The sequence below is a fragment of the Jaculus jaculus genome, chromosome 9 (assembly GCF_020740685.1).
Source record: "Jaculus jaculus isolate mJacJac1 chromosome 9, mJacJac1.mat.Y.cur, whole genome shotgun sequence".
NCBI lineage: Eukaryota > Metazoa > Chordata > Mammalia > Rodentia > Dipodidae > Jaculus > Jaculus jaculus.
In genome coordinates this window covers 120,344,176-120,369,788 of record NC_059110.1, presented here as the reverse complement: position 1 = coordinate 120,369,788, position 25,613 = coordinate 120,344,176, and the positions used below count along the sequence as shown (strand labels likewise).

General features: G+C 48.7%; 2 protein-coding genes across 3 annotated transcripts in view; both read right to left on the bottom strand.

Annotated features, from left to right (window-relative positions):
• The window catches only part of Usp36 (ubiquitin specific peptidase 36), a 38,374-nt gene extending 33,127 nt beyond the window's left edge, over positions 1-5,247 (bottom strand). The window contains exons 1-2 of one of the 2 annotated variants that reach the window (XM_045158553.1): positions 5,147-5,247; positions 2,383-2,662 (exon numbers count right to left, since the gene is read on the bottom strand). The gene's annotated coding sequence lies outside the window, so the exon portion shown is untranslated. The remainder of the gene's footprint in view (positions 1-2,382; positions 2,663-5,146) is intronic. The other variant, XM_045158554.1, reaches the window with a different exon arrangement.
• An 8,325-nt stretch (positions 5,248-13,572) lies between these two features.
• The window catches only part of Timp2 (TIMP metallopeptidase inhibitor 2), a 54,768-nt gene continuing 42,727 nt past the window's right edge, over positions 13,573-25,613 (bottom strand). The window contains exons 3-5 of the mRNA XM_045158772.1: positions 23,616-23,724; positions 18,104-18,228; positions 13,573-16,499 (exon numbers count right to left, since the gene is read on the bottom strand). Coding sequence (XP_045014707.1) covers positions 16,302-16,499; positions 18,104-18,228; positions 23,616-23,724 — 432 coding nt within the window. The 3' untranslated portion in view covers positions 13,573-16,301. The remainder of the gene's footprint in view (positions 16,500-18,103; positions 18,229-23,615; positions 23,725-25,613) is intronic.

The window sequence follows — 25,613 nt, the reverse complement described above, 5'->3', positions numbered from 1 at the left end:
GAGAGAGCCAGGTGTGGTAGCACACACCTTTAATCCCAAGACTTGGAGGCAGAGGTAGGAGGATTGTGGTAAATTCAAGGCCACCCTGAGAATACATAGCGAATTCCAGGTCAGCCTGGGCTAGAGTGAGACCCTATCTTGAAAAGCCAAAAGGGTGGAGGGATGGCCTAGCAGCTAAGATGCATGCCTGCAAAGCCTAAGGATCCAGGTTCGATTCCCCGGTACCCATGTAAGCCAGACACAAAGAGTAGTGCAAGTGTCTGCAGTTAATTTTCAGTGCCTGGAGGTCCCTGGAACACTCATTTTTTTTCTCTCTCTGCCTCTTTTTCTCTCTCAAATACATCTTAAAGAAAGAAACAAGAAAATGATACTTTAAAAGAAAAAGGGAATTTAAAACAGCCATGCATGGTGATGCATGCCTCTAATCCCAGCACAGGGGAGGCAGAGGTCGTTGGAGGCTCACCTGAATCTATACCATGAATGGGTCAGCCTAGGCTAGAGTGAGACCCTACCTCAAAAACCAAAGAGGAAAAAAAATGTCTATGTTGGCCAGGGAGGTGGGAGATGGCTCAATGAAGAAAGGTGCTTACACGAAAAGCCCACTGGCCCATGTTCTGTTCCCCAGTACCCACATAACACCAGATGCACAAGTGCTGCATACACCTGGAGTTCACAAGCAGAGGCAAGAGAACCTGATGTGCCCATATGCTCCTTTCTGCTTTCAAATAAGCAAATAAATAAAAATTTTAAAGCTATACAAAATACCCCAACATTTCAAATGGTAATATGTAGAAACAATATCACTACATACACTGGCTTAAAATAATTATGAAAACTAATTACTTTCACCTGCCTTTTATCTTCCTCATGTGGCTGCTGTAAATTTACGTTATGTTCTTGTTCTTTTTGTTTTTCCAGGTAGGGTCTCGCTCTAGCTCAGGCTGACCTGGAATTCACTATGTAGTCTCAGGCTGGCTTCAAATTCACAGCGATCTTCCTACCCCTGCCCCCAGAGTGCTGGGATTATAGGTGTGTGACACCACACCTGGCAAAAAAATAAATTTATCTTTTTGTTATTGTTTTTCGAGGTAGGGTTTCACTCTAGCTCAGGCTGACCTGGAATTCACTATGTAATCTCAGGGTGGCCTTGAACTCACAGCAATCCTCCTACCTATGACTCCTAAGGGCTGGGATTAAACCACCACGCCTGGCTATTATTTTTGTTGTTGCTGTTGAGAATGTGTGAGCATGAATGTACCAGGACCTCTAGCCACTGCAAACTAACTCCAGAAACATGCATCATTTTGGGCATCTGGTTTTATATGGGCACTGGGGAATTGAACTCAGGCTGATGGGCTTTGCAAGCAAGTGCATTTAAACACTGAGCCATCTCCCCAACCCAGGACGTTTTTCTAGTCATGACTCATAGTCTAAGCGGTGGCTAGGAGGGATGAGCTGCAGAAGGATGGTAGGTGCAGGGACAGCAGTCCAAGGTGATAGAGGGTCTCTTCAGTCACCCTTCCTATGCAGCTGTCCCAGGAGGGACTGTTCTGTAGGAAGCTGTGTGACTAATCCCAGCAGCCACCTGCCCTACTATTTTGGTCTCGATTTTATAATCCAATGGGGTGTGCAAAGTTAACATGCCTGTCCCTGGAGCTGGGGCTAAAGGTGATAGAACACGGAGGTCTGGCACTCTGAAGCCTGCATCCCTGCTGTCCATTTTCCTTTCTTTTCTTTTCTTACCTGGAATTTACTATGGAGTCTCAGGGTGGCCTTGAACTTACAGTGATTTTCCTACCTCTGCCTCCCAAGTGCTGGGATTAACAGTGTGTGCCACTACGCCTGGCTTTATTTTATTTTATTTTTTGAGGTAGGGTCTTGCTCTAGACCAGCCAGACCTGGAATTCACTATGTAGTCTCAGGGTGGCCTTAAACTCACAGTAATTCTCCTACCTCTGCCTCTCAAGTGGTAGGATTAAAGGCATGTACCACCACGCCCAGCCTAAAATATGGATTTTTAAAAATGTTTTATTTTTATAAAAATATGTTCCTGAAACTGTTCCTTCACGTCAGACAAATGATGTCCCCTAAAACTCTCTAGTGGAGGCAAAGACTTCCTCCACACATCTTAAGTCACTCAAACCTGTCACTGTGGATTTACCAACTCATATATGGGTAAAATGTACTTTGCTATAGTAGTTTCCATAAAGAACTGAAGTGCAAGACATGTAGTATTTTTCAAAAGGTAATCCTGGTTCTCTGATGTTAGGATCACAAAGCACTTTGGAACAGGGACCAAGGCTCTCATTCACAGAACAGTCACTGGTAGGTCTGGATGGGAACCAGGAAGAAGGAAGGGACAGGGACACCTCCAGGACTGACCTGGGATGTGTGAGCCTGGCTGCTCTTTCCCCTACAGCAGCAAGCAATCAGGTTCTCAAGGGAGGGACGAAGCTGACCCAGCAGACACTCCCTGGACTCAGGCTGGAACTCAAACACTCCTGGACTTTGGCCTGTTCAGTCACCAACACCGCCAAGGGTAGTATCCAGAACAGGTGTCAGCACCCGTGGGCTTAACAGTGAGCACGTCACTCAAGGCCAATTCTTCTCGTCATCTCTTCAATCTCCTCTCCATGGAATTCTGTGTGGGAACTGTGACGGTCTACCAGGAAAAAGAAATCATTAAGGTTAAAGGAAAGCTGGGTGTAGTGGTGCACGCCTTTAATCCCAGCACTCCAGAGGCAGAGGTAGGAGGATCACCGTTGAGTTCGAGGCCACCCAAGACTACATAGTGAATTCCAAGTCAGCCTGAGCTACAGCGGGACCCTACCCTGCAAAAATCAAACAAACAAAAAATTAAAAAAAAAAAAAAAAAAAAAAGGAAGACAGACATGATGGTGCAGGCCTATAATCACAGCCCCTGGGGAGCCGAGACAGGAGGATCAAGATTTTAAGGCCAACCTCGGCTACTTAGTGAGACTTTGGTCTGGCTGGGATGAACCGCAGTAGGCAGAATGCTTCCCTGGCATGCACGAACCCCTGCGCTCAATACCCGGCACCTGGGCTTGGTAGTACAGGGCCTGTAACCTCAGCACTTGGAGGTGGGGGCAGGAGAATCAGAAGTTCAAGGTTACCTTTAGCTACACAGAGCAAGTTTAAGTTCAGCCTAGATGACATGAGACCCTGTCACAAACAAACATACACAAACCTCTCTGGTGCTGAGTTCCAAATGAGTCCAGAAGTGAACTGTGCTAACTAGCCACGGATAACTTAATTTATACAACATGAACACACTGTCTTCTGCTCTGTATCTTGACCCTGACAGTACTTACACCTGTCAATCAACTCATCTAAATCTGACTTCCAAAGAATAAGAGGCTATAAGAATAAGAGATAATCATGCAAAACTTGAATTTCATGACCCAGTAAGATTTTTTTTCTTTCTTTGGTTTTTTGAGGTAGAGTCTTGCTCTAGCCCAGGCTGACCTGGAATTCACTAAGGAGTCTCAGGGTGGCCTTGAACTCACAGCAATCCTCCTATCTCTGCCTCCCGAGTGCTGGGATTAAAGGTGTGCACCACCACGCCCAGCTATTTTTTTTTTTTGAGGAATAAATGTTGTCAAATTTTCACTTTTCTAACTATAGACCTTTCCTTAAACTGTGATTACATAAAGTCAAGGTACTTCTAAAATATTCAAATACATACCAACGCAAAGGACTATATAGTGTGCCCAAAGGGCCCACTGCTGTCTTCAATCACTGACCCATCTTGATCTACTTCCCTGCACCCCCAGGCTCCCTTACAGTGTCTCAAACCTCTCATTCATCTACTTACAACCCTCAAAAATAAATAAATAGCACAATGGAATGCTCTCTAAATAAAAGGCAGTCTACAAAGCAATGACATGTAGGTCTTCTGAAAAAAATGCAATGTCGTTTTCTTAAATCACTCCTGAGAACTTTGTCCTGGACCAACAACGGTCCACCCCACCCACACATATTCCTGGGGTTTTTTTGCCTATGGATACGGATAAGGGATTGAAACCAATTTCATTGGAGGTAACTTACACTTAACCCACCCCCATGCAGTCAGAGATAATTTTTGAAGCTATGGCAGAAAAGTCTCTATTTTACCAATTGTGCCTGCAACGGTCAGCAGTGTGAAGTAGGAACTGGAGGAAATGCTCTAGTAATCAATTCCCAGTAAACCCTGGAATGGACATATTGCGTATACGTGACTCAGAGATGCTAGACCAATCTTAGGTCTATGAAAACCTGAGCCATCAATATACATGTCTAATGCTCCTGTACTCAAGTCCAGCATCCTTAAAACAGACCTTTAAACACATTTTCTCTCCCTCTTTCCTTCGTTTCCCAAACTAAACTACACTCAAGACTCACAGGGTCAACCACGTGCTAGTGGTGGTGGGGTGGAGGCAGAGAAGGGACTGGGGCCTCCTCAGGTCATCTTAGAAGTGGACCCCAGGCTCCTCAGAGCAGAACATCCTGAGCAGAGCCGACAAAGGATCGCACAGTTCTTCTCGGCGTCCACTGCTAAGCTGGCTGTGGATGCTGGGGTATCTTCCCCAGCCCCATGGGCTGTCTTTAGAGCAATCATACAGACGCCACACACCCCGGCAAAAGCAAAGGGCATTTCAGAACCCGCAGGGGCTGTGAACGCTCTGCTTGGCTTCCTCGGACGGTGACCATGCGGAAGGTGACCGTCCCTCCGTCTTAGTGAAAGAGGACGTCGCTGCCCGGGAAGGGACATTTCCACTGCGGAGCGAGGACGCTGCGCAAGAGACGCTTGCGTGGGTAAGGAGAGCTCAAGGCGGGCGCAGGCCGAGCCTCTGCCCTGACCCGAGTAGCTCTCCACCTCCTGGGCTCAGCGGCCACTTCGGGGACACCTGCTGGGACAGCGCATCCCCGAGGTCGCTCAGGCCCCTGAGACCCCAGGTGGCTTTCCGGTGGCGTCCCCAGACCCTCCCCGGCGCCCCTCGCGGACCGTGCGTCCGCCGCTCTCGTCCTCCCCGGCCCTCGCCGGGGTGCGCCCCAGGTCCCCCGCTGACGCACTCCCACTTTCCCCGAGCGTCCATCCTCCTCCCCTAAAGACCGCCGGGGTGGCCGGCACCGAACCTCGGCTTACCCGGCCTCGGGGCTGCCCGCGGAAGGCCGGCGCAGAGCTGGCGTTTGCTCCCGGCCCGGGCAGCACGCGCAGCATCCGGGCCTCTGGAGCCTCACACACGTGTCACCGCGACGTTTAAAGGGGCCGCACACTTGGGCCGCCCTGGAGCCAACATCTAGAGGGCCCTATAGCTTTAAGAGGCGGGGCTTATTTCTGCCCGCTCCCCCTAGACCCGCCCACCGCCGCTGCACGCGCTGCGCTCGTCACCCGAATGTCCTGCGGCCCCGCCAACCTACGAGATGACGCAAGGCGCTGAATATGAAAGCTCCGCCCCCTGGGCCGCGGCTTGGTGCAGTTCCCGCAGAGCACGTGAAACGCGTCACTTCCGGCCGCGAACCCGCTCCCTGCGTCTGCGGCGTCTGCGGGACTCCCTGCGCGCGCCAGGCCCCGGCGCCTGCCGAGCCCGGCGTGTGGGCCTCAGGCAAAGACAGCACCCAGCCACCCTCGGAAAGCCACAAGTGAAAAGGGGCACAAGCCGGGCATGGTGGCGCGCGCCTTTAATCCTGGCACTCGGGAGGCAGAGATAGGAGGATCGCTCTGAGTTCGAGACCACATAGTGAATTCCAGGTCAGCCTGGGCTAGAACGAGATCCTACCTCGGAACCCCCCCCAAAAAAAAAATAAAAGAAAAAGAGCGGCACAAGCCTTTGACCATCTTCACTGGCGAGGGACCCCGGTGCGCCCATACACCGCACACGAATAGGAAATTTTTAATAAAAAGGGAAAGGTCGGGAGAAATGGCATAGCGGTTAAGGGCTTGCTTGTGAAGCCTAAGGAGACCTGTTCAAAGTTCGATTCCCCAGTACCTGCGTAAGCCAGACGCACAAGGTGGCGCATGCATCTAGAGTTCGCTTTTAGTGGCTGGAGGCCCATTCTGTCTGTTTGTCTCTCTCTCTGTGTGCCTCTTTCTCTGTCTGTCGCTCACAAATAAATAAATAAAGACTGCAGTAGCTGGGTGTGGTGGCCACACCTTTAATCCCAGCACTCGGGAGGCAGAGGGTAGAAGCACCACTGTGAGTTCAAGGCCACGCTGAAAATTCCAGGATAGCCTGAGCCAAAGTGAGACTCTACCTCGAAAAGCAAAACAAAACAAAAACAAACAAACAAAAAAACCCCACAACGACAGCACAGAACACTTGTGACGCAGGCAAGCACCTTAACCACTGAGCCATCCTTCCAGCCTAGGATGAAAGTTTTACACCAGTATGGGGCTCAGGGAAATCTTCCAAAGCCTGGATCCTGAATCTTTTTGTTGTTTATTTATTTATTTGAGAGCAAGAAAGAGAGAGAGAATGGGAGCGCCAGGGCCTCCAGCCACTGCAAAACAAACTCCAGACTCATGCGCCCCTGGTGCATCTGGCTAACGTGGGTCCTGGAGAATCGAGCCTCGAACCCGGGTCCTTAGGCCTCACAGGCAAGCACTTAACCGCTAAGCCATCTCTCCAGCCCTGGATCCTGATTCTTGCTGGTTCAGAGCTTATATACCTCACTATTCTTACTGTTAAGTCAGAGTCTAGAGCCCTGGCCTGGTGCCAGACACCTTGACTGTGTGATAAGTTTTACAGAAAACAGAAAAAAATAATTAACAGACAGTTGTCTGCAGCTGTGCTATTGGAGATAAAAAGATGATTTTTCAGTACAGGTCAGAAGCTGTAATACAAATCATGGTCTTGATACAATTAAACGGACCACAGCGTCAGGATAAAAGTCTTCACAGTGCAGCATAACAGCACAAAAGTCTCTACAGTACAGGACATCACTGGGCCAGGGACTTCTGACTTAAATCTCCTTACCCCAGTTTTCATCTCATCAAAACCAGTTGCTTTTGCAGTATTTCTAAAAAGTGCCATGATTTAGCCAGGAGGATGGCTCACGCCTGTAATCCAAGTACATGGAAAGCTGAGGCAGAAGAATATCAGCGAGTTTAAGGCCATCCTGGGCTACAGAGTAAGACTCAAATGACAGGGCCAGAGAGATACTTACTGTGTAAGCATGAGGGCCTGACACCACTGAACTTGATCCCAGGACCCACATAAACAGCTGGATGTTGCCACATGGGTCTATAACTGTATTCTTTCTTCCTATGGAAGAAATTGCCATCACATGTGTGTGTGTGTGTGTGTATACACTTATACATACAGACACACACACACACATATATATGTATATATGTATTTGAGAGAGAGAATGGTCATGTCAGAGCCTTTAGCCACTGCAAATGAACTCCAGATACATGCTTACATGGGTACTGGGGAATCAAACCTAGGTCATCAGGCTTTGCAGGCAAGCACCTTAACTACTGAGCAATCTCTCCAGCCCTGGTTGGCGGAGTTTTCTAAGCAAGCAAACAAGAACCAAACCCTTTGAATCTCAAGTAAAATTGTCTATAAGACAATCCGTGGCTAGTCTGGCGTGGTGGCACACACCTTTAATCCCAGCACTTGGGAGGCAGAGGTAGGAGGATCACCATGACTTTGCAGCCTCCCTAAGAGTTCAGAGTGAATTCCAGGTCCGCTGAGACCCTACCTCGAAAAAGAAAAAAGAAAAGAAAATAGGAAACCCATGGCTCTCTGGTTAGCTAGACTACCCGAATTGGTGACCTCTGGGTACAGTGAATGTTGTATTAATTTTTCCTGGGCAGATGTGAACAAAAATTTGTCCACCTCCTCAGATGGAGAAATGCTTCTTGTCTGCGGCCATGCTACCCCAAACACACCCGACCTTGGCTGATCTCAGAAGCTGAGCAGGGTTGGTCGGGCCTGGTTAGAACTTGGATGGGACAAATGACTCCCTTCATTCCTAGTTTAGTGAACTAGTGAGTTCATTAGGGTGACTTATAGGAGCGAGGTCCATCCCTGCACACTGAGGGGACTTCAGGCAGCACAGCTGATAGGAGCCCCCTAAGCAGATCTTTATAAAACCTTGGGAAGGGTCTTGTGATCTTGTATGTTTCAGGAACTTTCTGAGTCTCAAATTAGTTTTTTCTTTTAAATTTTTTAAATTTTTTATTTCTTTATTTGAGAGCAAGAGAGGGGGAAAATAGAGAGGCAGAGAGAGAGAGAGGAGAGGGAGAATATGGATGTGTCAGGGCCTCTAGCCACTGCAAATGAACTCCAGACTCATGTGCCACCTTGTGCATCTGGCTTTCGTGGGTACTGGGGAATTGGACCTGGGTTCTTAGGCAAGCACCTTAGCTGCTAAGCCATCACTCCAGCCCGAATGAACCTGTTTTGTTAGGGAATTCCTAAGAAGCCTCCCTCCAGGAGGAAATGTTTCAATTTGGAAGAAATTACCAGTATAAAATGCTTCAGTTGGGAGGAAGTTACTATGCAACCCTGAGAAACCCCATTTCAAATAGGGAGAGAGCTATAGAGGTTCCTAGCTTCCACAGTTTTGTGCTCACACCCATGCACACTTGCAAACACAATGTGTATGTGTGCACACGTGTGCACGAGCACACACACACACACACACACACACACACATGCACACAGCCCTCTAGATAGATTTATTTTGCCCTCTAACCACTCTGTTTCCAGTCTGGAGTTGGTTCTGTTTTCACAGGCATGTCAGGGACAACTCTCACTGTTCCAGACCGAATGCAGTAACTACCTGCTCTTGCCATCTGTGGTGGTTCGAATCAGATGCCCCCCATAAACTCGTGTTCTGAATGCTTGATTCTCAGCTGATGTCAGTCTGTGATATAGAGCCTTGCTGGGGGAAGTCTGTTGGTGGGGGTGGGCTTAGGGGTGTTATTGCCAGCTCTCCTTTGCGGGGTTGGGCTTGCTACTGTTTTCCACCTGCTGTGGCAGAGGTGCTATCTAGCCTCTCCTCATGCCACGCTTTCTCCTGCAATCATGGAGCTTCTCCTGGAGACTGTAAACCAAACTAAAAAGCAAAAAGCAAAAACAAAACCTTTCTGGCTGGAAAGACGGCTTAGCGATTAAGGCACTTGCCTGTGAAGCCTAAGGATCCATGTTTGACTCTCCAGATCCCGCATAAGCCAGACACATAAAGGTGAGGCAAGTGCAAGGTTGCACATGCCCACTAGGTGGCATAAGCATCTGGAGTTCGATTGCAGTGGCTGAGGCCCTGGTGTGCCAATTCTCTCTCTCTCTAAAAATAAAAAATAAATTAAAAAAAAAGAAAACCCTTTTCTCCCATCAGATGCTTTTGGTTGGGTGCTTTGTCCCAACAACTAGAAGGAAACTACACCATCATCTCATGCCCGACACATGAGTCCCTGGGTGATAAACTGTTTGGCCATGTGTGTTTCCTGCTGGGGACCTGGCAGCTATAATGAAAATGAAGAGACATAGGTTTTTACCTAATTATCCTGTTTCTCTGACTACCTCTGATTTCATCAGGGTTCATTTTCTCATCTGTGGTGGTGGTGGAGGGGGAGACTGTAGCAATCTCTCTCTCTTTCTCTCTCTCTCTCTGAGGTAGGGTCTTGCTGTAGCCCTGGCTGACCTGGAATTCACTATGTAGTCCCAGGCTGGGCTTGAACTCACAGTGATCCTCCTACCTCTGCCTTCCGAGTGCTGGGATTAAAGACATGTGCCACCACGCCCGGCCTTGATAACCATCTCTTGTATTCTACTATCAAGGTGAGTTTCCCAGGCTCCTTGTGAACAGGTCTTCAGGTGTGTGGAGCTGTTGTCAAGACTGGAGGGTGGAAGAAGGGGCAGGACATTCTCTCCATCCTTGTCTCTTTTGGAATATGGCGGAGGCTGGAGCCTGTGGGGACTCCTCTTTGCACTCCCATAATACACTGCATTCTTTGTCCCTGCGCCACCATGCCTGGTGGGGGGTTTATTTTCTTAATGTAATTTCTAGGTACCTTGCCTTATAACTGAATTTCTGATTTGTTTTTATTTATTTATCTGAGACAGAGAGAAAGAGAATGGGAGCACCAGGGCCTCCAGCCCCTGCAAACGAACTCCAGACGTGTGGGAACTCCAGACGTCCTGGGGAATCGAGCCTCGAACTGGGGTCCTTAGGGTTCACAGGCCAGCGCTTAACCGCTAAGCCATCTCTCCAGCCCTTATAACTGAATCTGTATAGTAGGAAGTTTCTGAGGTGCGGCCCCTGCTTGGCAGCAGAAAGATTGTCCCTGCACATCTACAGATGGTGACAGGTTCTGCTGTGGCTACTTGTTAGGTCACTCACTGTTCCTTGTTGGTGCTTCTTAGGTCCTGTGCACCCCCTCAGAGCTCCATTCCAGCCCCCGGTGTTTCAGAAGGGGTTTTCCAGCCCAGAGCCCCCTCCCAAACAGCCTCATGGCATGCTACACAGAGAGCCGTGTTGCCCTATCTGTGGTGAGCCTCCAGGCTCAGGAACTGCGACCTGTACCATCCCCACCCACGTGCAAGGGTCCAGAGCTCAGGGGCAGGGGGAGGGGGGATCTGCTCATTACTATGTTCAAGGCAAAAAAAAAAAAAAAAAAGCCTGAGCTGCTGGGCCTGGCTATTTGAGGCAAACAGATGTCCTCATGCCACTGCCACTCGTCAGTACCTAAAGACCTCACCCAGCAGCCTTCTCACAGCCGGTCTGTTTTATTGCTAGTCTCCAAAGGAATGGATGAAAGCAGGTCCTCCACGTGTTTCTCTGGCATTTTGCTGTCTGGAGGACAGTGCGCAAGGCCGGCTTGACCGGCAGGGGGCGCCATGCACAAGTAGCCAAGAAGATCTTGGCATCCGGAGATGCTGTGGGGTGCTTCCGCTCCGTCAGGGCTCGCTAGTTTGTAGTTTTCTATTTTGTTTTGTTTTAGTAATCTGTGTTTGCTTATTAACCCTTCCCCACCAGTCATCTGTGGGCTTCCTCCCCTCTTTGGGATAACTCAGCCCACAGGATTTATCCAGACTCCAAAGAGCTCCTCCAGGTTACCAACTTTTTGGAGAGGAAGCCCCAGGCTTCTAAGCCATGGTTGTGTGTGTGTGTGTGTGTGTGTGTGTGTGTGTGTGTGTGTGTGTGTGTGTGTGTGTGTGCGCGCGCGCGCCTGTCTGTTCCTAGGGGCTGCCCTCCGCCGCAGGCCATCTTGCCCAGCTTCTGTTAGGCTAGCTAGGTCCTTTTGAATGGTACTGGGCAGGACCCACTTTCTCCACAAGGAGGTTGGTCCAAGAGGCTTCCCCAACTCAGACCACACATGCACACCCACTGTCAGGTATACACGCTTCACACATCTACACTGCATTCCATGTACTCATTTACTCACCCCCAAACCATACACAGTCTACACATGCGCACATCACACTCACACCCCTTACATGTTCATAAGCCTCTCACTCGCACATGCCCAACAGCCCTTCTCATATCATATCACTCGGATGCCCACTTTTGTTTTTTGTTTTTTGTTTTTTTTTTTCAAGGTAGGGTTTCGCTCTAGCCCAGGCTACCTGGAATTCACTTTGTAGTCCCAGGCTGGCCTAGAGCTCACAGCAATCGCCCTACCTCTGCCTCCCGAGGGCTGGGATTAAAGGCTTGGGTTTCTTTTCTTTTTTTTTTTTTTTTACATTTTTTTGTTTATTTCTATTTATTTATTTGAGAGTGACAGACAGAGAGAAAAAGGCAGATATATATATTTAGAGAGAGAGAATGGGCGCCTCAGGGCCTCCAGCCACTGCAAAGAACTCCAGATACATGCGTCCCCTTGTGCATCTGGCTAACGTGGGTCCTGGGGAATAGAGCCTTGAACCAGGATCCTTAGGCTTCACAGGCAAGTGCTTAACCACTAAGCCAAATCTCCAGCCCTCTTTTTTCTTTTTTTTTCAAGGTAGGGGTTTCACTCTAGTCCAGGCTGACCTGGAATTCACTATGTAGTCTTAGGGGGGCCTCAAACTCACAGCATTCCTCCTACCTCTGCCTCCCGAGTGCTTGGATTAAAGGCGTGTGCCACCACGCTCGGCCCCCATGCAGCACTTTTACCGCTGGCCTTCTCCCCTGCTCCTCACTTTATTCATGAGGCAGACCAGGCCGCCCTCACACGACTGTGCTGCATCGCCCTTCCGAGTGCTGCAGTTCTAGCTGTGATCCAGCCTGAATGTGGCAGTTTATGGGGGGCAGGGTCTCATTCTAGCTCAGGCTCACCTGGAACTGACTCTGTAGCCCAGGCTGGCCTCAAAGTCATTGTGATCCTCAGCCTCTCAGTGCTGAGATTATAAATGTGAGCCACCATGACCAGCATGACCAGCTTCTTATTTTGAGACAGGGTGTCACTGGCCTTGAGCCCTCAGTAATCTCTTACCTCAGCCTTCTGCATTCTGGGATTAAAGGCATGTGCCACCACACCCAGCTAGGTTGCATATTAAAAAAAATATTTTTTTTATTTATTTGAGAGAAAGAGGCAGAGAGAGAGACAGAGAGGGAGGGAGAGAATGGGTGCGCCAGGACCTCCAACCACTGCAGATGAACTCCAGATGCATGTGCCCCCTTGTGCATCTTCCTTATGTAAGTCCTGGAATGTTGAACCGGGATCCTTTGGCTTTGCAGGGAAATGCCTTAACCACTAAGCCAACTCTGCAGCCTGTGGTTGCACATTTTTATTGGAATATTTTTTAATGTTTTGTTTTTATTTATTTGAGAGGGAGAAAGAGGAAGAGAGAGAATGGGCACACCAGGGCATCCAGCCACTGCAAATGAACTTCAGTCACATGTGCCACCTTGTACAGCTGGCTTACATGGGTCCTGGGGAATCAAACCTGGGTCCATTAGCTTTGCAGGCAAGTGCCTTAACTGCTAGGCTATCTCCCCAGCTCTTATTGTGATATTTTTATTGAAAAGGAATGTTCCTCCCAGTTGTTACAGAATGAAAATTATCTTGTTTTGAGATTTTTCCTTCCACATGCGTTTGGGCGGGTGTCTGGGGAGGGAGTGGGGATGATGAGGAAGGTAGGTCACTCCTGGAGCTGCCATGTCTCTCACTACATTTTAAATGTTGGCAATAGTCTGCAATATGTTAAGAGGCATGTGCTGAATGAGTGACAGGGACCCTGGTGTGTCCTGCTGAATTTTCACCCATTTATGTTGAACATGGTCATGCACACCTACGATTCTAGCACTTTGGAAGCTGAGGCAGGAGGATCATGACTTAAATCAGCCTGCTACTGGGGAGACTCTGGATCGAAACAAAAATAGAAAAAAGGAAACCATTTCACTCAGTATGCTCTGGTCATGGCCACAGCCCACATTCTCCTCACAGCACCCTGACCTGTTTCCCCAGTCCTGACAGAAAGGAAGGGAGGAGGGAGGAAAGGAAGGGGGAAGGAAGGGAGGGAGGGGAAAGAGAAGGAAGGAAGGGAAGGAGGGAAGTAAGGAGTGAGAAAGCAGGGAAGGAAGGAAAGAGAAGCAGCACATCTGAACGCTGGAAACAGCCACCAGGAGCCAGACTTCTCTTTGATAATATGGTTTATTGTCCATTGACAGAGCGATCACTCAAAAAACAAAAATGATACAAAGCATCGGAGACATGCGCAGTTCACTTGTTGACTTTCAACAGCTCTCGCGTGTTCCCAGCACGAGGTGGGGGGGGGGTTTCAGACTTCATATGCCAGCATGAACACATCGCTCCCCCCAACAACAGAAAGAGTCCAAACAAAAACAAACAAGATCAACAAAGCTTTAAATTATGGCAGCGAGCTCACAGATATTTCTTAATACTTATCAAGCAAAGGTTTGGAACAACTACAATGTAAACTTCATTTTAAATATTTTGAGTTGCTTGCATGATGACGATAGGAGAAAAGAGCAGTGCATAGAAATATAACATAAATTAATGCCAAGTGGAGATCTTTCTTAAACTAATTTATATATGTATATGCATATATATATATATATATATATATATATATATATATATATATATATGGCAAGTAATTTGCTGTGAAGGTTTCTAAGTGGCTGTCACTCAAATGTCACCTGGAACTTCATTGTGATATGCTTTTTGCTTTTTTTTTTCTTCCTCTGCTCAACATGATTAAAAAGCCAACATGTATAGATCAAATATAAGGCCATCTAGAGCCAATCTTCTCAGGGATACTGTCCTCTGTGATAATTTGAACCAGAGCAAAGAGGATGAGAGGCTAGAAAAGTCAAGATACTCAGAGAATGGAAGGAAGGATCTTTAGAGGGGTTCCCTGGTCCCAGGCCAATGACCAGGCCATGCCTAGCACTCTGGGTCAAATGCTTCCTCAATGCACAACTTTCTTCTTCTTTTGTTTTAAAAGTGCAAGTCTAACACCTACCAAAGGTATTAAAAAAAAAAAAAAAGCACAGGAATGTTTACAGCGGAAGTCAAAAACCAAAAACCTTTCCTAAACCAGTAGAGACAGGAGCAATGTTACATATGATACCACCATAGGAGAAGCGAACGGGCAGGGTTGCTATGGTGACTGGTGGGTCTGGTGCGTATACTGGCATCACATGGGCTGGTCCGTGACAGCGTCCTAGCAAGTCCACATCACTGTACAGCATGAGGCGCCCTGGGCGGGGCAAGGCTGACTCCTGGATTCTTTCCCAGTCTGTTCTAGAGAGGGACGTCATCAAGTTCAGAGCTGACCAGGTCCCAGGGGGACCAGGAGTCTTAACAGTTGCTTTGGGGTCACTTTCAGATAGGACAGGCTTACAGAAAGGGGGTCTTTGGAAGCAGTTTTCAAATGGATCACCCACAAGCTGTTAGAATTGTTTCACTGTGTGTGTGTGTGTGTGTGTGTGTGTGTGTGTGTGTGTGTGCTCGTGCGTGCACATTTGTAATGTACATGCGTGTCCTTGGGACAGCTCTTTAAGAAAAAGAGATCATCTGCCTGTCTTAACCCCCATCATCTTAGCATGATAAAACTGCTTTTGGAAACCACAGAGATTCTGTTCTCTCTTGTTCCTTGCGAAGGGTGGGCAGTCTTTGTGACTATAAGAAACAGAAGTAACGCTTAGCACACCTGCACCTCAGCTTCCCGTATTATCTGAGAATTCATCTTTAGGGAAATGTGATGTCTCTTAAAACAGGCCACAGTGTCCCGGGGGACCCGGAAAGAAGGGAGAGCACCCTGCAAGCTGCCTGCCTCTCAGGAGTCTTCCTTCCCCAGGTGGGACTTGATGTGTTTAGCTACTGACACGTACAGAGATCCACGGGAGTCATCACTGTCTGTCTCATAAGGAGATTTCACTGCAGGAGCACTGCAAGACCAGCGTTTTACATCTTCGCTTGTGCAAACAGGAAAGGCGGCCAGCCCCCTTGAGACTGCACACACTGCACACAGAAAGCGGAGCTGTGTGGTTCAAGCCAGGCACCTGATGCCAGTCAGAAAGGGGGCAAGGTCAGCTTGAGCAGCTCAGGACTAAACTAGGAGGCCAGCTGGGCGCCCATCCTTTCAGATTCCTGCCCCCATCAGGGGACCTCACAGATCCCCACTAGGGGCTGAGGAAAGGGTGGGGAAGATGATTTGGCTGGAACTGAAACGTGGCTCAGCAAGGACTCCACATGCCCATGTGCCCATCGGAGGCTTTGCTGGAACTCTGCAGACTCAGGGGGTTGAGTGGGGCTCCTCCACACATGAGCCACTGGTCCTAGGGCTTCTCTTGGACAAGAAGGTGCTGGGAGCCCGTAGCAGACCCAAGGGAGATGGGGGCACTTACAATGGCCAGGGACTGCTTCCCTAGGACAGAAGGGCACTGCTGCAGAGAACGAGGGACATGCCCCTCTCAGGAGGAAAGGACTCGGTAGGCCGGCTACACAGTCTTGCAACAACCTTCAAGTGTTTCTGCAAAATGCACATTTCCAGGCTTTGCCCTGACAGGGCCAGGACCCCTACGTGCTGCCTGTGGTGTCTATGACAGTGCCAAGGAAATCTGCGTCCCACCCTTGTCTGTACCCAAGGATCAAAGACTGAGACACATGGTGCCCACACTGGCAGAGGGAGGAGGATAGCAGGGACCCTGTCCCGCCTGTCCGTCCAGACCCACTACCATGTATAGGGAGAATGGGGGTGGGGGCAGAATCACACAAATGTGGACCCACTTGGGTGATTGTTTTATTCATGCTGTTTCCAGGAAGGGATGTCAGAACTGGACCAGTCTAAACCCTGGGAGGCTTTCAGTCAGCCACAGGGGCCCCGCTGGCCTGCTTAAGGGTCCTCAATGTCAAGAAACTCCTGCTTGGGGGGCGCCGCCCCGCGGTACCACGCACAGGAGCCATCACTTCTCTTGATACAGGCGAAAAACTTGGCCTGGTGCCCGTTGATGTTCTTCTCTGTGACCCAGTCCATCCAGAGGCACTCGTCCGGGGAGGAGACGTAGCACGGGATCATGGGGCAGCGCGTGATCTGAGGGGGCACATGCAGTAGACTTAGTCTGAGCCAGAGCTAACAAGGCACTTCTGAGACCCAGCTGGGTGTCTATCCAAAAACTCCCAGCACTTGAGAGGCAGAGGAAGGAGGGCTGCCATGAGTTCAAGGCCAGTCTGGAGCTACAGAGTGAGTTTCAGGCCAGCCTGGCCTAGAGTGAGACCTTACCTTGAAAAAAACAAAAGCAAAAAAAAAATAAAATAAAAAAAAATAAAAAATCCAAACAAAACCCAACAGCTCATGTTTTCCATATTATAGCTGGCAGCCTACCTAAGAGGGTTGGGTTTTGGGGGAAGTCTATGTGCCCACTGGCTTCTGTGCCCGCCCACCATATGCAGTTTTGGTGTGGCAGGTGTAGCTCTACTTTGGGCCATCTGGTCTACTTTCTCTGACAGTTAGATGGCTGCAGCCTAGCCTGCCTTCCCAGAGGTACGAGGAGAACCACAACAAGGGTCTTCCGTCGGAGACAGATTGGAGCCAAGTAGCCAGGCCCATACCTTGCTCTCAAGCACCTGCATGAATAAAGTGGACACTAGCGTTTGGGCAAAAACTTCTGAAGCTACAGGAAGGTGCTTACCTTTGTGGTCATGGAGAGACAAAGAAAGGAACTTTTTTTTTTTTTTTTTTTTTTTTAAATACAGGGTTTTACTCTGTAGCCCAAGCTGGCCTTCAACTCACAGTCATCCTCCTGCCTCAGCCTCCCAAGTTCTGGGATTACAAGCATATGTCAGCATGTCTGGCTATAGCTCGCTTCTGATGCCCTGCTTGGCACAGAGAAGAAGTGCTCAGCATGTGTTGGGCTCATTGCTCAAGCTTGAATTCACCCAGCAGGAAGAAGAGCCCACAGACACTTTCACCCAGTGCAGACCCACGGGGCAGGGCACAGCTGGGAAGCTGCAGGTTCCAGACTCACTGCTGGTTACCCAGAAGGATGCTGGGTACCCAGCAATGTGCCCTACATTTCAGGGTGCAGAGAGGAGCAGGTGGCTGAAGGGATATCATGGTGTATTGGAGGCCACAGATGCCGGCCTGGGTACAGTGAGGGCAGATGTTCTCTTTGGCCACATCTAAGTGTGAGTGTCTGTATAATTGCTTAGCGCAGTCTCTGGGTACATTCTGAGAGTGGCAAGCACTCCAAGGGTTTCTCAGCACAAAGACTCCACATTTATGGAGACGCGTGCATGGAACTTTCTGGAATGCTGTGAAGAGTGTATACCCTCATGAGGCATACAATGTTCACATTTACATAAGGGTAGAAAAATACAGGACTGTGTTCTTCTCACCAAATTTCTTTCCCTAGAGGGAGGTTTTTCTTCTTAGAAACTGCCAGTCATGTGACTAGATTTGTATACTTGGCCCCAAATTGATTTTATTTTCCCAAATATCCCCTTAAGTCACTAGAGATGTAACTCCAGGCTCTGTCACCAGCCAGAAAGCCTCACTCCCTTATCTTCCCGAGTCAAATGTGACATTAGGACTCAGAGGCCCGAATGGCCTGAGAAGCCCGAGACGCAAGCTTAGCCCTCCACCTGGAGATATCCGAGACGGCACAGCAGGGGCGGGTGAGGCGCGGATGCACTTACCTTGCACTCACAGCCCATCTGGTACCTGTGGTTCAGACTCTTCTTCTGGGTGGTGCTCAGCGTGTCCCAGGGTACAATGAAGTCACAGAGGGTGATATGCATCTTGCCGTTCCCCTCAGCCTTTCCTGTGGGAGGCAGAGTCACCAGTCTCAGGGTTAGGGTAAATCTCTTCCTTCTGCCTGCAACTTAGGGGTGATGCCATGGTGGGGGCACGCTGAGCTTTAAAATGATTCACACCTGTGATCTCCACACTAGGGATGTGGAGGCAGGAGGATCAAGAGTTTGAGGCCAACCTCAGTTATGTGAGACCCTGTATTAAAAAAAAAAAAAGCCGGGTGTGGTGGCGCATGGCTTTAATCCCAGCACTCGGGAGGCAGAGGTAGGAGGATCGCTGTGAGTTCGAGGCCACCCTGAGACTCCATAGTGAATTCCAGGTCAGCCTGGGCTAGAGTGAGACCCTACCTCAAAAAAATTCAAAAAATCGAGGGAATTACCATGGGATATATTTTATAATCATGGAAAATGTTAATAAAAATTTTAAAAAAAATTCAAAAAATAAAAAAAAAAGCAAAAGCAAAAACAAAAAGGGCTGGGGAGGTGGCTTTGTGGTTAAGGTGCTTGCCTGTGAAGGAAGTCTAAGGACCCAGGTTTGATTCCCCAGAACCCATATAAGCCAAATGCACATGGGGTGAATATGTCTGGAGTTTGTTTGCAGGAGCTAGATCCCCTGGTTTGCCCATTCTCTCTCTAATAAATAAATAAAAATAAAATATTTTTAGAAAGACAAAAAGCCCAAACAAACGATACTTTATGTAGAGATTTTAGCACAAAACTAAAGCACATCCATTTTTCTCTCTGCAGCTTTTCCTCTTGAGAGCCCCTTATGCACACACATTCAGACATAAATGATACATGCAGATTGTTTCTGGTTTCATTCTGCACCAAACATTACTTATTCACAGGAAAGTTTTCCCACTGCATGGGGAACTTGAAACTGCATTATTCTCTATAATGAGCAAGTAAAAACTTGGAGCTTCAGACCACCACAGATCTGCTCCAAATTCCCACCACAGCCACTGCAGAGTGCCTCAGGCTCCTGACTCAGCTGCCGCCCTCCCTTTGCTGAAGTCATGGTGGTGATGGTCTTGACATCAGCCACTCAGGAGAAAGGGAACGAGTGCACACACTCCAGTGAGCGAGCAGCAGGCAGCTGCTGTGGAGGTCATCTAAACACTTGTCCCTCCTGGAACAATGGCACCTTGTCAGGACACATGCCCAGAGATGAACGCTGAGTCCCTGAGCCTCTGGCTAAAGGAGGCTTTTTGTTGTTGTTGTTGTTGACAGAAAGAGGGAGGTAGAGAGAGAATGAATGAGAGAATGGGCATGCCAGGGCCTCCAGCCACTGCAAACAAACTCCAAACACATGCGTCATCTTGTGCATCTGGCTAACGTGGGTCCTGGGGAATCAAACCTGGGTCCTTCGGCTTTGCAGGCAAATGCCTTAACTGCTAAGCCATCCCTTCAGTCCAGGGCTGTTTTTTTTTTTTTAATCTGTGTATATCAACTATGCAAAATAATGGGATTTGTTGTGATATTTTCTTCTTTTTAAATATCTACTTATTTTATTTATTTATTTATTCATTTTTCGAGGTAGTGTCTTGCTGTAACCCAGACTGTCTTGGAATTCACTATGCAGTCTCAGGGTGGCCTATCACTTATGATAATCCTCCTACCTCTGCCTCTCGAGTGCTGGGATTAAAGGGGTACACCCCCATGCCCAGCTCCTACTTATTTATTTGGGAGAGAAGAGAGAGAGAGAAGGGAAGAAAGAAAAAAAGAGAGAATGGATCCTTCAGGGCCTCTAGCCACTGCAAACAAACTGCAGATGCATGCACCACCTTGTGCATCTGGCTTTACTTAGGTACTGGGGAATTGAACCCAGATTGTTAGGCTTTGCAGGCAAGTGCCTTAACCACTGAGAAATCTCTCCAGCCCCCCCCCTTTAAAAGTATTTTTATTTATTTGCAAGCAGAGAGGGAGATAAAAGAGAGACCAAGAGAATGTGCAAGCCAGGGCTTCCAGCTGCTGCAAACGAACTCCAGATGCATGTACCACTTTGTGCACCTGGCTTTACATGGATACTGGGGATTAAACCAAGGTTGTCAAGCTCTGCAGGCAAGTGCCTTAACTGCTGAGCCATTTCTCCAGCCCCGTTGTGATATTTTCACACTGGACTTTGAGCATATTTATCCCCTTCAATTACCACTCCTTACCCTTTCTTTGTCAGCTCCCTGCCTCTTCCCTAATAGACCAAGGGGGTCTTCTGGTCACATTCTAAGATGTTACACTACTCATTCATGACATCCAAAGTTCACGCTCACTCAGTAACTAGGGCCAGTAAGTGTCACCAACCTGCATGACCCTAGCTGCTCTGCCACAGAGAATCTGCTAACGAAGCCCTCCCGCCACCTGGCCCCTACACTGACATCACAAGTAAATGAGACTATGATTGAGGGACCCAGAAAATACTGATGGGCTGGTCTGCAAGTGGAGTGACTCCCATGAGGATCGGCGCATGGCCATCCTTGTGCAATCACCCTGGGTTTGGATCTTATGCCTGTATTGATGTGGTAGCTGCTCCTCTTAACCGTGGCAGCCCAGTTTGCCCTTCCAGCTGTTTAGATCTGTGTGATACTCCAGGTGAGGGTCAATATCAAGAGGCAGTTGACGACTATAAAATTTATTCTGAGCCCTATATCTTAAGAAGGTGAGAGAAACAGGACATTTAAGTTTTAAATGGTGGCTCATGATTTTAATCCCAGCACTTGTGAGGCAGGGGCAGTCGGATCACTGTGAGTTTGAGGCCAGCCTGGGGCTACAGAGTGAGTTCCAGGTCAGGCTGGGTGAGAGCGAAACCCTGCTTCAAAAACAAAAAAACCCACTTGACATTTCCTGCCTGCTTGTGGGCATTTTGTGCGGGTTCAGAGTAGGTTCAGAAGGCAAAAGCCCCATTCTCGTAACGGGGTTCTTCTCACGGTTTCCACCTGTTGTGCTCACAGAGGAGGTAAGCTGACTCCGGTCATGGGGTCCTCCAAAGGCCACAGCCCTTGCCGGCCGAGCTGTTCCTTGGGCCTGATTGCTGGCCAGCCCCTAGCTGAAGGGCCCGTCCTGACTCCAGAGAGCCAGACGTGGGTTTTCCCCTCAGCCTGGAGTCACATGACCGGGCCCGTGGAAGAGAGTCGTACCAGAGTGTCTTTGGGTGACAAGGTGAGTCAGCCACAGACTGCCCCAGCGGCTTTACCCTGCTCCTGTCCCAGGAGAGAAGGACGAGGCCTGTGCCCTCAGGGACAGGTCAAGCGGTCTACGGCTGGCACAGTCCTTATTTAGTTGGCTCAAAGAATGGTCCTCAAGGGGAGAGATCAAAAGGAACACAGAGGAAGGCACCTGGGGCTGTCCTAAGCACACTCCCTTCTCCTCATCTTCCAAGGATGGCTCTCTGCCGAGGTCCTTTCACAAATCAGGGCGGCCATGCCTTAAGCACACCCTTCTCACTTATTCTGCCACGTCACTAACCTGCCCTTCTTAGACCTAATGCCCAACCCATCGGCTTTTCATTCAGGGCTATGCAACACGCACAGGTGCCACCGCCTCTCACTCACAAAATGATTCTGGAGCCGGGACTCACGTGGCAGAGAAGGAGGACCTGAGGGCTTAAACACAATTTTTTTTTTTGTATGATGTGGTGTGGTGTGTATATCTAGTGTAAGAATATGTGTATGCAAATGCTCATGCCTTGCCTTGTGCACACATGTGAAGGCCAGAGGAGAACACACCGGGTGTCCTCTGTCACTCATTCATGCTGCTTCCTTGAAGTCTGCTGTTATTTATTTATTTATAGTTTTGGTTTTCCAGGTAGGGTCTTACTCTAAACCCAGGCTGACCTGAAAGTCACACTTGATCTTAGCCAAAAGGCTGAGAAGTGATGACCATGATTTCACTATGTAGTCTCAGGCTGACCTCAAACTCACAGTGATCCTCCTACCTCTGCCTCCTGGGATTAAAGGTGTGTGCCACCATACCCTGCCTGCTGTTTTTCTGTTCGTTTCTCTGCCCTTTCAGACGGGCTGACCAGGCAGCCTTAGTGATTCTCTGTCTTCACCCACCACAGCATTGGGATTATAGATGTGTATGGCCACACCCAGCTTTTTTTTTAGTTTAATTTTTACTTATTTGAGAGAAAGAGAAAGATATATATATATGAACATATACACATACATACACATATATATGTTATATATAGAGGGGGGAGCGCATGCATGTGAGTGAGAGAAGGGGTGCACCAGGGCTTTCAGCCACTGTAAATGAATTCCAGATGTATGTGCCACTTTATACATCTGGCTTATGTGGGTCCTGGGGAATCTAACCTGAGTCCTTTGGCTTCACAGGCAAGTGCCTTAACCACTAAGCCATCTTTCCAGCCCACACTCAGCTTTTTAAATACTTTTCTGATTTATTTTTTATCTATTTATTAGAGAGAGAGAGAGAATAGGCACACCAGGGCCTCTAGCCACTGCCGACTCCAGATGCATGCGCCACCATGTGCATCTGGCTTACGTGGGACCTGGAGAATTGAACCTGGGTCCTTAGGCTTCACAGGCAGGTCCTTTTTTTTTTTTTTTTTTTTTTTTTGAGGTAGGGTCTTGCTGTAGCCCAAGCTGACCTGGAATTAGTCTCAGGTTGGCCTTAAACTCACAGCAATCCTCCCATCTCAGCTTCCTGAGTACTGGGATTAAAGGTGTGCACCACCATGTTCAGTCACTGGTTTTTAAAAAATATTTTATTTATTTGATAGTGACAGAGAGAGAGAGAGAGGGAGAAGAGAAGAGAAGAGAAGAGAAGAGAAGAGAAGAGAGAGAGGAGACAGAGAGAATGGGCGTATCAAGGCCTCCAGCCACTGCAAACGAACTCCGGATGCATGCGCCACCTTGTGCATCTGGCTAACATGGGTACTGGGGAATTGAGCCTTGAACCGGGGTCCTTAGGTTTCACAGGCAAGCACTTAACTGCTAAGCCATGTCTCCTGCTCCCCAGTATTTTTTATATGGGTGCTAGGAATCAAACTCAGCTGGTCTCAGGCCCTCGTGCTTGCTCCAAGCACTCTTACCTGCTAAGTCATTTCCCCAGCTGGTTCCCAGTGAAGGGAACTCCTCCTTGCATTCCAAGGATGGACAGTGACCTGCTGCAGAGACCACCTAGACAGACCGCCTCAGCATAGGCGAGGACAGATGGGTAGTCTGGAAGTGGGCTCTGGCCCACAGCAAGGCCACTTCATGGTGCCTGTAGGCTTGTGGCCTTGGTAAGAGCTCTGGGGGTTGTGCAGTTTGACACAGTCGCCCCTAGAGGGCAGCATTGAGCGCTTGCTCTTTGGAGACCAGGACAGAAGGGAACAGCAGCCTTGGAAGTCCTTGCCTTGCCAGGGCAGTACTTTCTCTGGAAGACTCCTCCCACACACCTGCAATGAGATATTCCTTCTTTCCTCCAACATCCAGCGACACTCCGCACACTGCCGAGGAGGGGGCGGTGTAGATAAACTCTATGTCCTTGTCAGGTCCTTTGAACATCTGCAAAGTCACAGGAAGGCAGGTGTTAGCAGAGACAGGCTTCCCAACCTGAACACTCAGGGGCGGCCCAGCTGCACAGAGGTGAGATGCACGTGCCACACAGCTTCACGGGCCACCAGCCTTTTCACAGAGGGGGTCATCTGCTTGGTGCAACCAACTGCAGCAGTAGGGTACAATGCTGACAACTGGAGGGGTCTCTCTCAGGTAACACTTCTGTACACATCCTCCCCCCCAAACTTATTTCAGAATTTCTGTATAAATTCTAGAAGTTCTTGCTCACCATGGGGGCCATGCCTTTGTCTATTTCCAGGAACTGGCTTGTTTTGTTTGTTGTGTGTGATTTTTTCCCCCTTTATTTAGTTTTTTTTTTTTTTCTCTTTTCTTTTTCTCTGCTCTCCCTTCTGCAGCCCTCTTTACCCTCCTCTGCCCAGGGCTTTTAGCCCTATAAGCTTACACACCCCAGCCTTATATCCGGGGATTTGTTTTTCTTTTTGAGACTAAGTCTCATTATATTGCCCAGGCTGGTCTTGAACTCTCCATTCTCCAGCCCCAGCTGGGATGTTGGGATCACTACTTATCTCCAGGATTTTGTTGTTGTTGTTATTGTTTCGAGGTAGGGTCTCGCTGTAGCCTAGGCTGATCTAGAATCCACTATGTAGTCTTAAATTGGCCTCAAATTTATAGCAACCCTCCTACCTTGGCTTTCCCTAGTGCTGCAATTAAAGAATGTGCCTATCTCTAGGAATGTGTCCAGCTATCTCTAGAAAGTTTGATGAAGCCTTGGCTACCTGATGGGGACAAGAGGAAGGGGCGCTCATGGACCTGGGAGATGACCTAAGGGACATGGGATATTTGGCTTCTCAATATCTGACATTCATCTCTTCAGAAGTGTCCCTGCTGCCCAGCCAAGGAAGGTGTTTCCCAACACACTGGAGGGTGCTTCCCACTGTTCTCTCTTTTTTTCCTGCCCTTTCTCTACCATTCTTCTTTTTCTCTTCCCCTTCCTTCTCTCCTCCCTTTCTTTCTTCCTTCCTCTTGGAAAGTTCTACTTAGCAAACCCAGGTGAAATGAGACCATTCCTGATGTCAGAACAAACCAGCTGGGTGAGGGGGCTCCACTGCAACCCAGCTGGGTGAGGGAGCTTCACTGCAAACCAGCTGGGTGAGGGAGCTCCACTGCAAGCCAGCTGGGTGAGGGGAGTGCCTCACAAACCTGTGGAAAGAAAGGCCAGGAGAATGACAACCTTGACAGGTGCACTGAATGACATCATTTGCCAAGGGATCAGAGAGGTACTTGTTGAACGTGACATTGTGATGAGCTCACGAGAGGTCTCTTTCTTCCCCACTTCCTAGTGAGACTTTAGCAATGAGAGACTAGGTGACACATGTGACAGGAAATTTCCTCTGGCCTTCTGATAACTTTATTTCTTTAGGTTTTATATATATATATGTATGTATGTATGTATATATATTTGGTAACCTAGTATGGACAGGTTACAAAGCTGTCTCCATCCAGAGCCAGTTTTCCTCTCTCACATAGCGCATCAATGTCACCCACAATAGCAGAGGCCTTTCATCCCATTGCTGAGTCCTGTCAAATATGGGTTTCTTTCCATCCGTACCCTGGACACAAACAAGGCTCTAAAACCAGACAACCCCCAATCCTAGCTCTATAGCCCCTCTGACCCATGACCCTGGCCATATGGTATATTCCCTCTGTAAGTGGCCCACCACAGTCAGAAGTCTGCATACTGAACTTGACCCTCTCCATCTCTCTTCCTCTCTGCCTACAGCTCACCAGACAAGACTGGGCTGCACCTGCAGAATGCACCTGTCACGTGGGCTCCCAGAGGTAAAGACCATGTCTTTTCAGCTGCTGAACCCCAGACA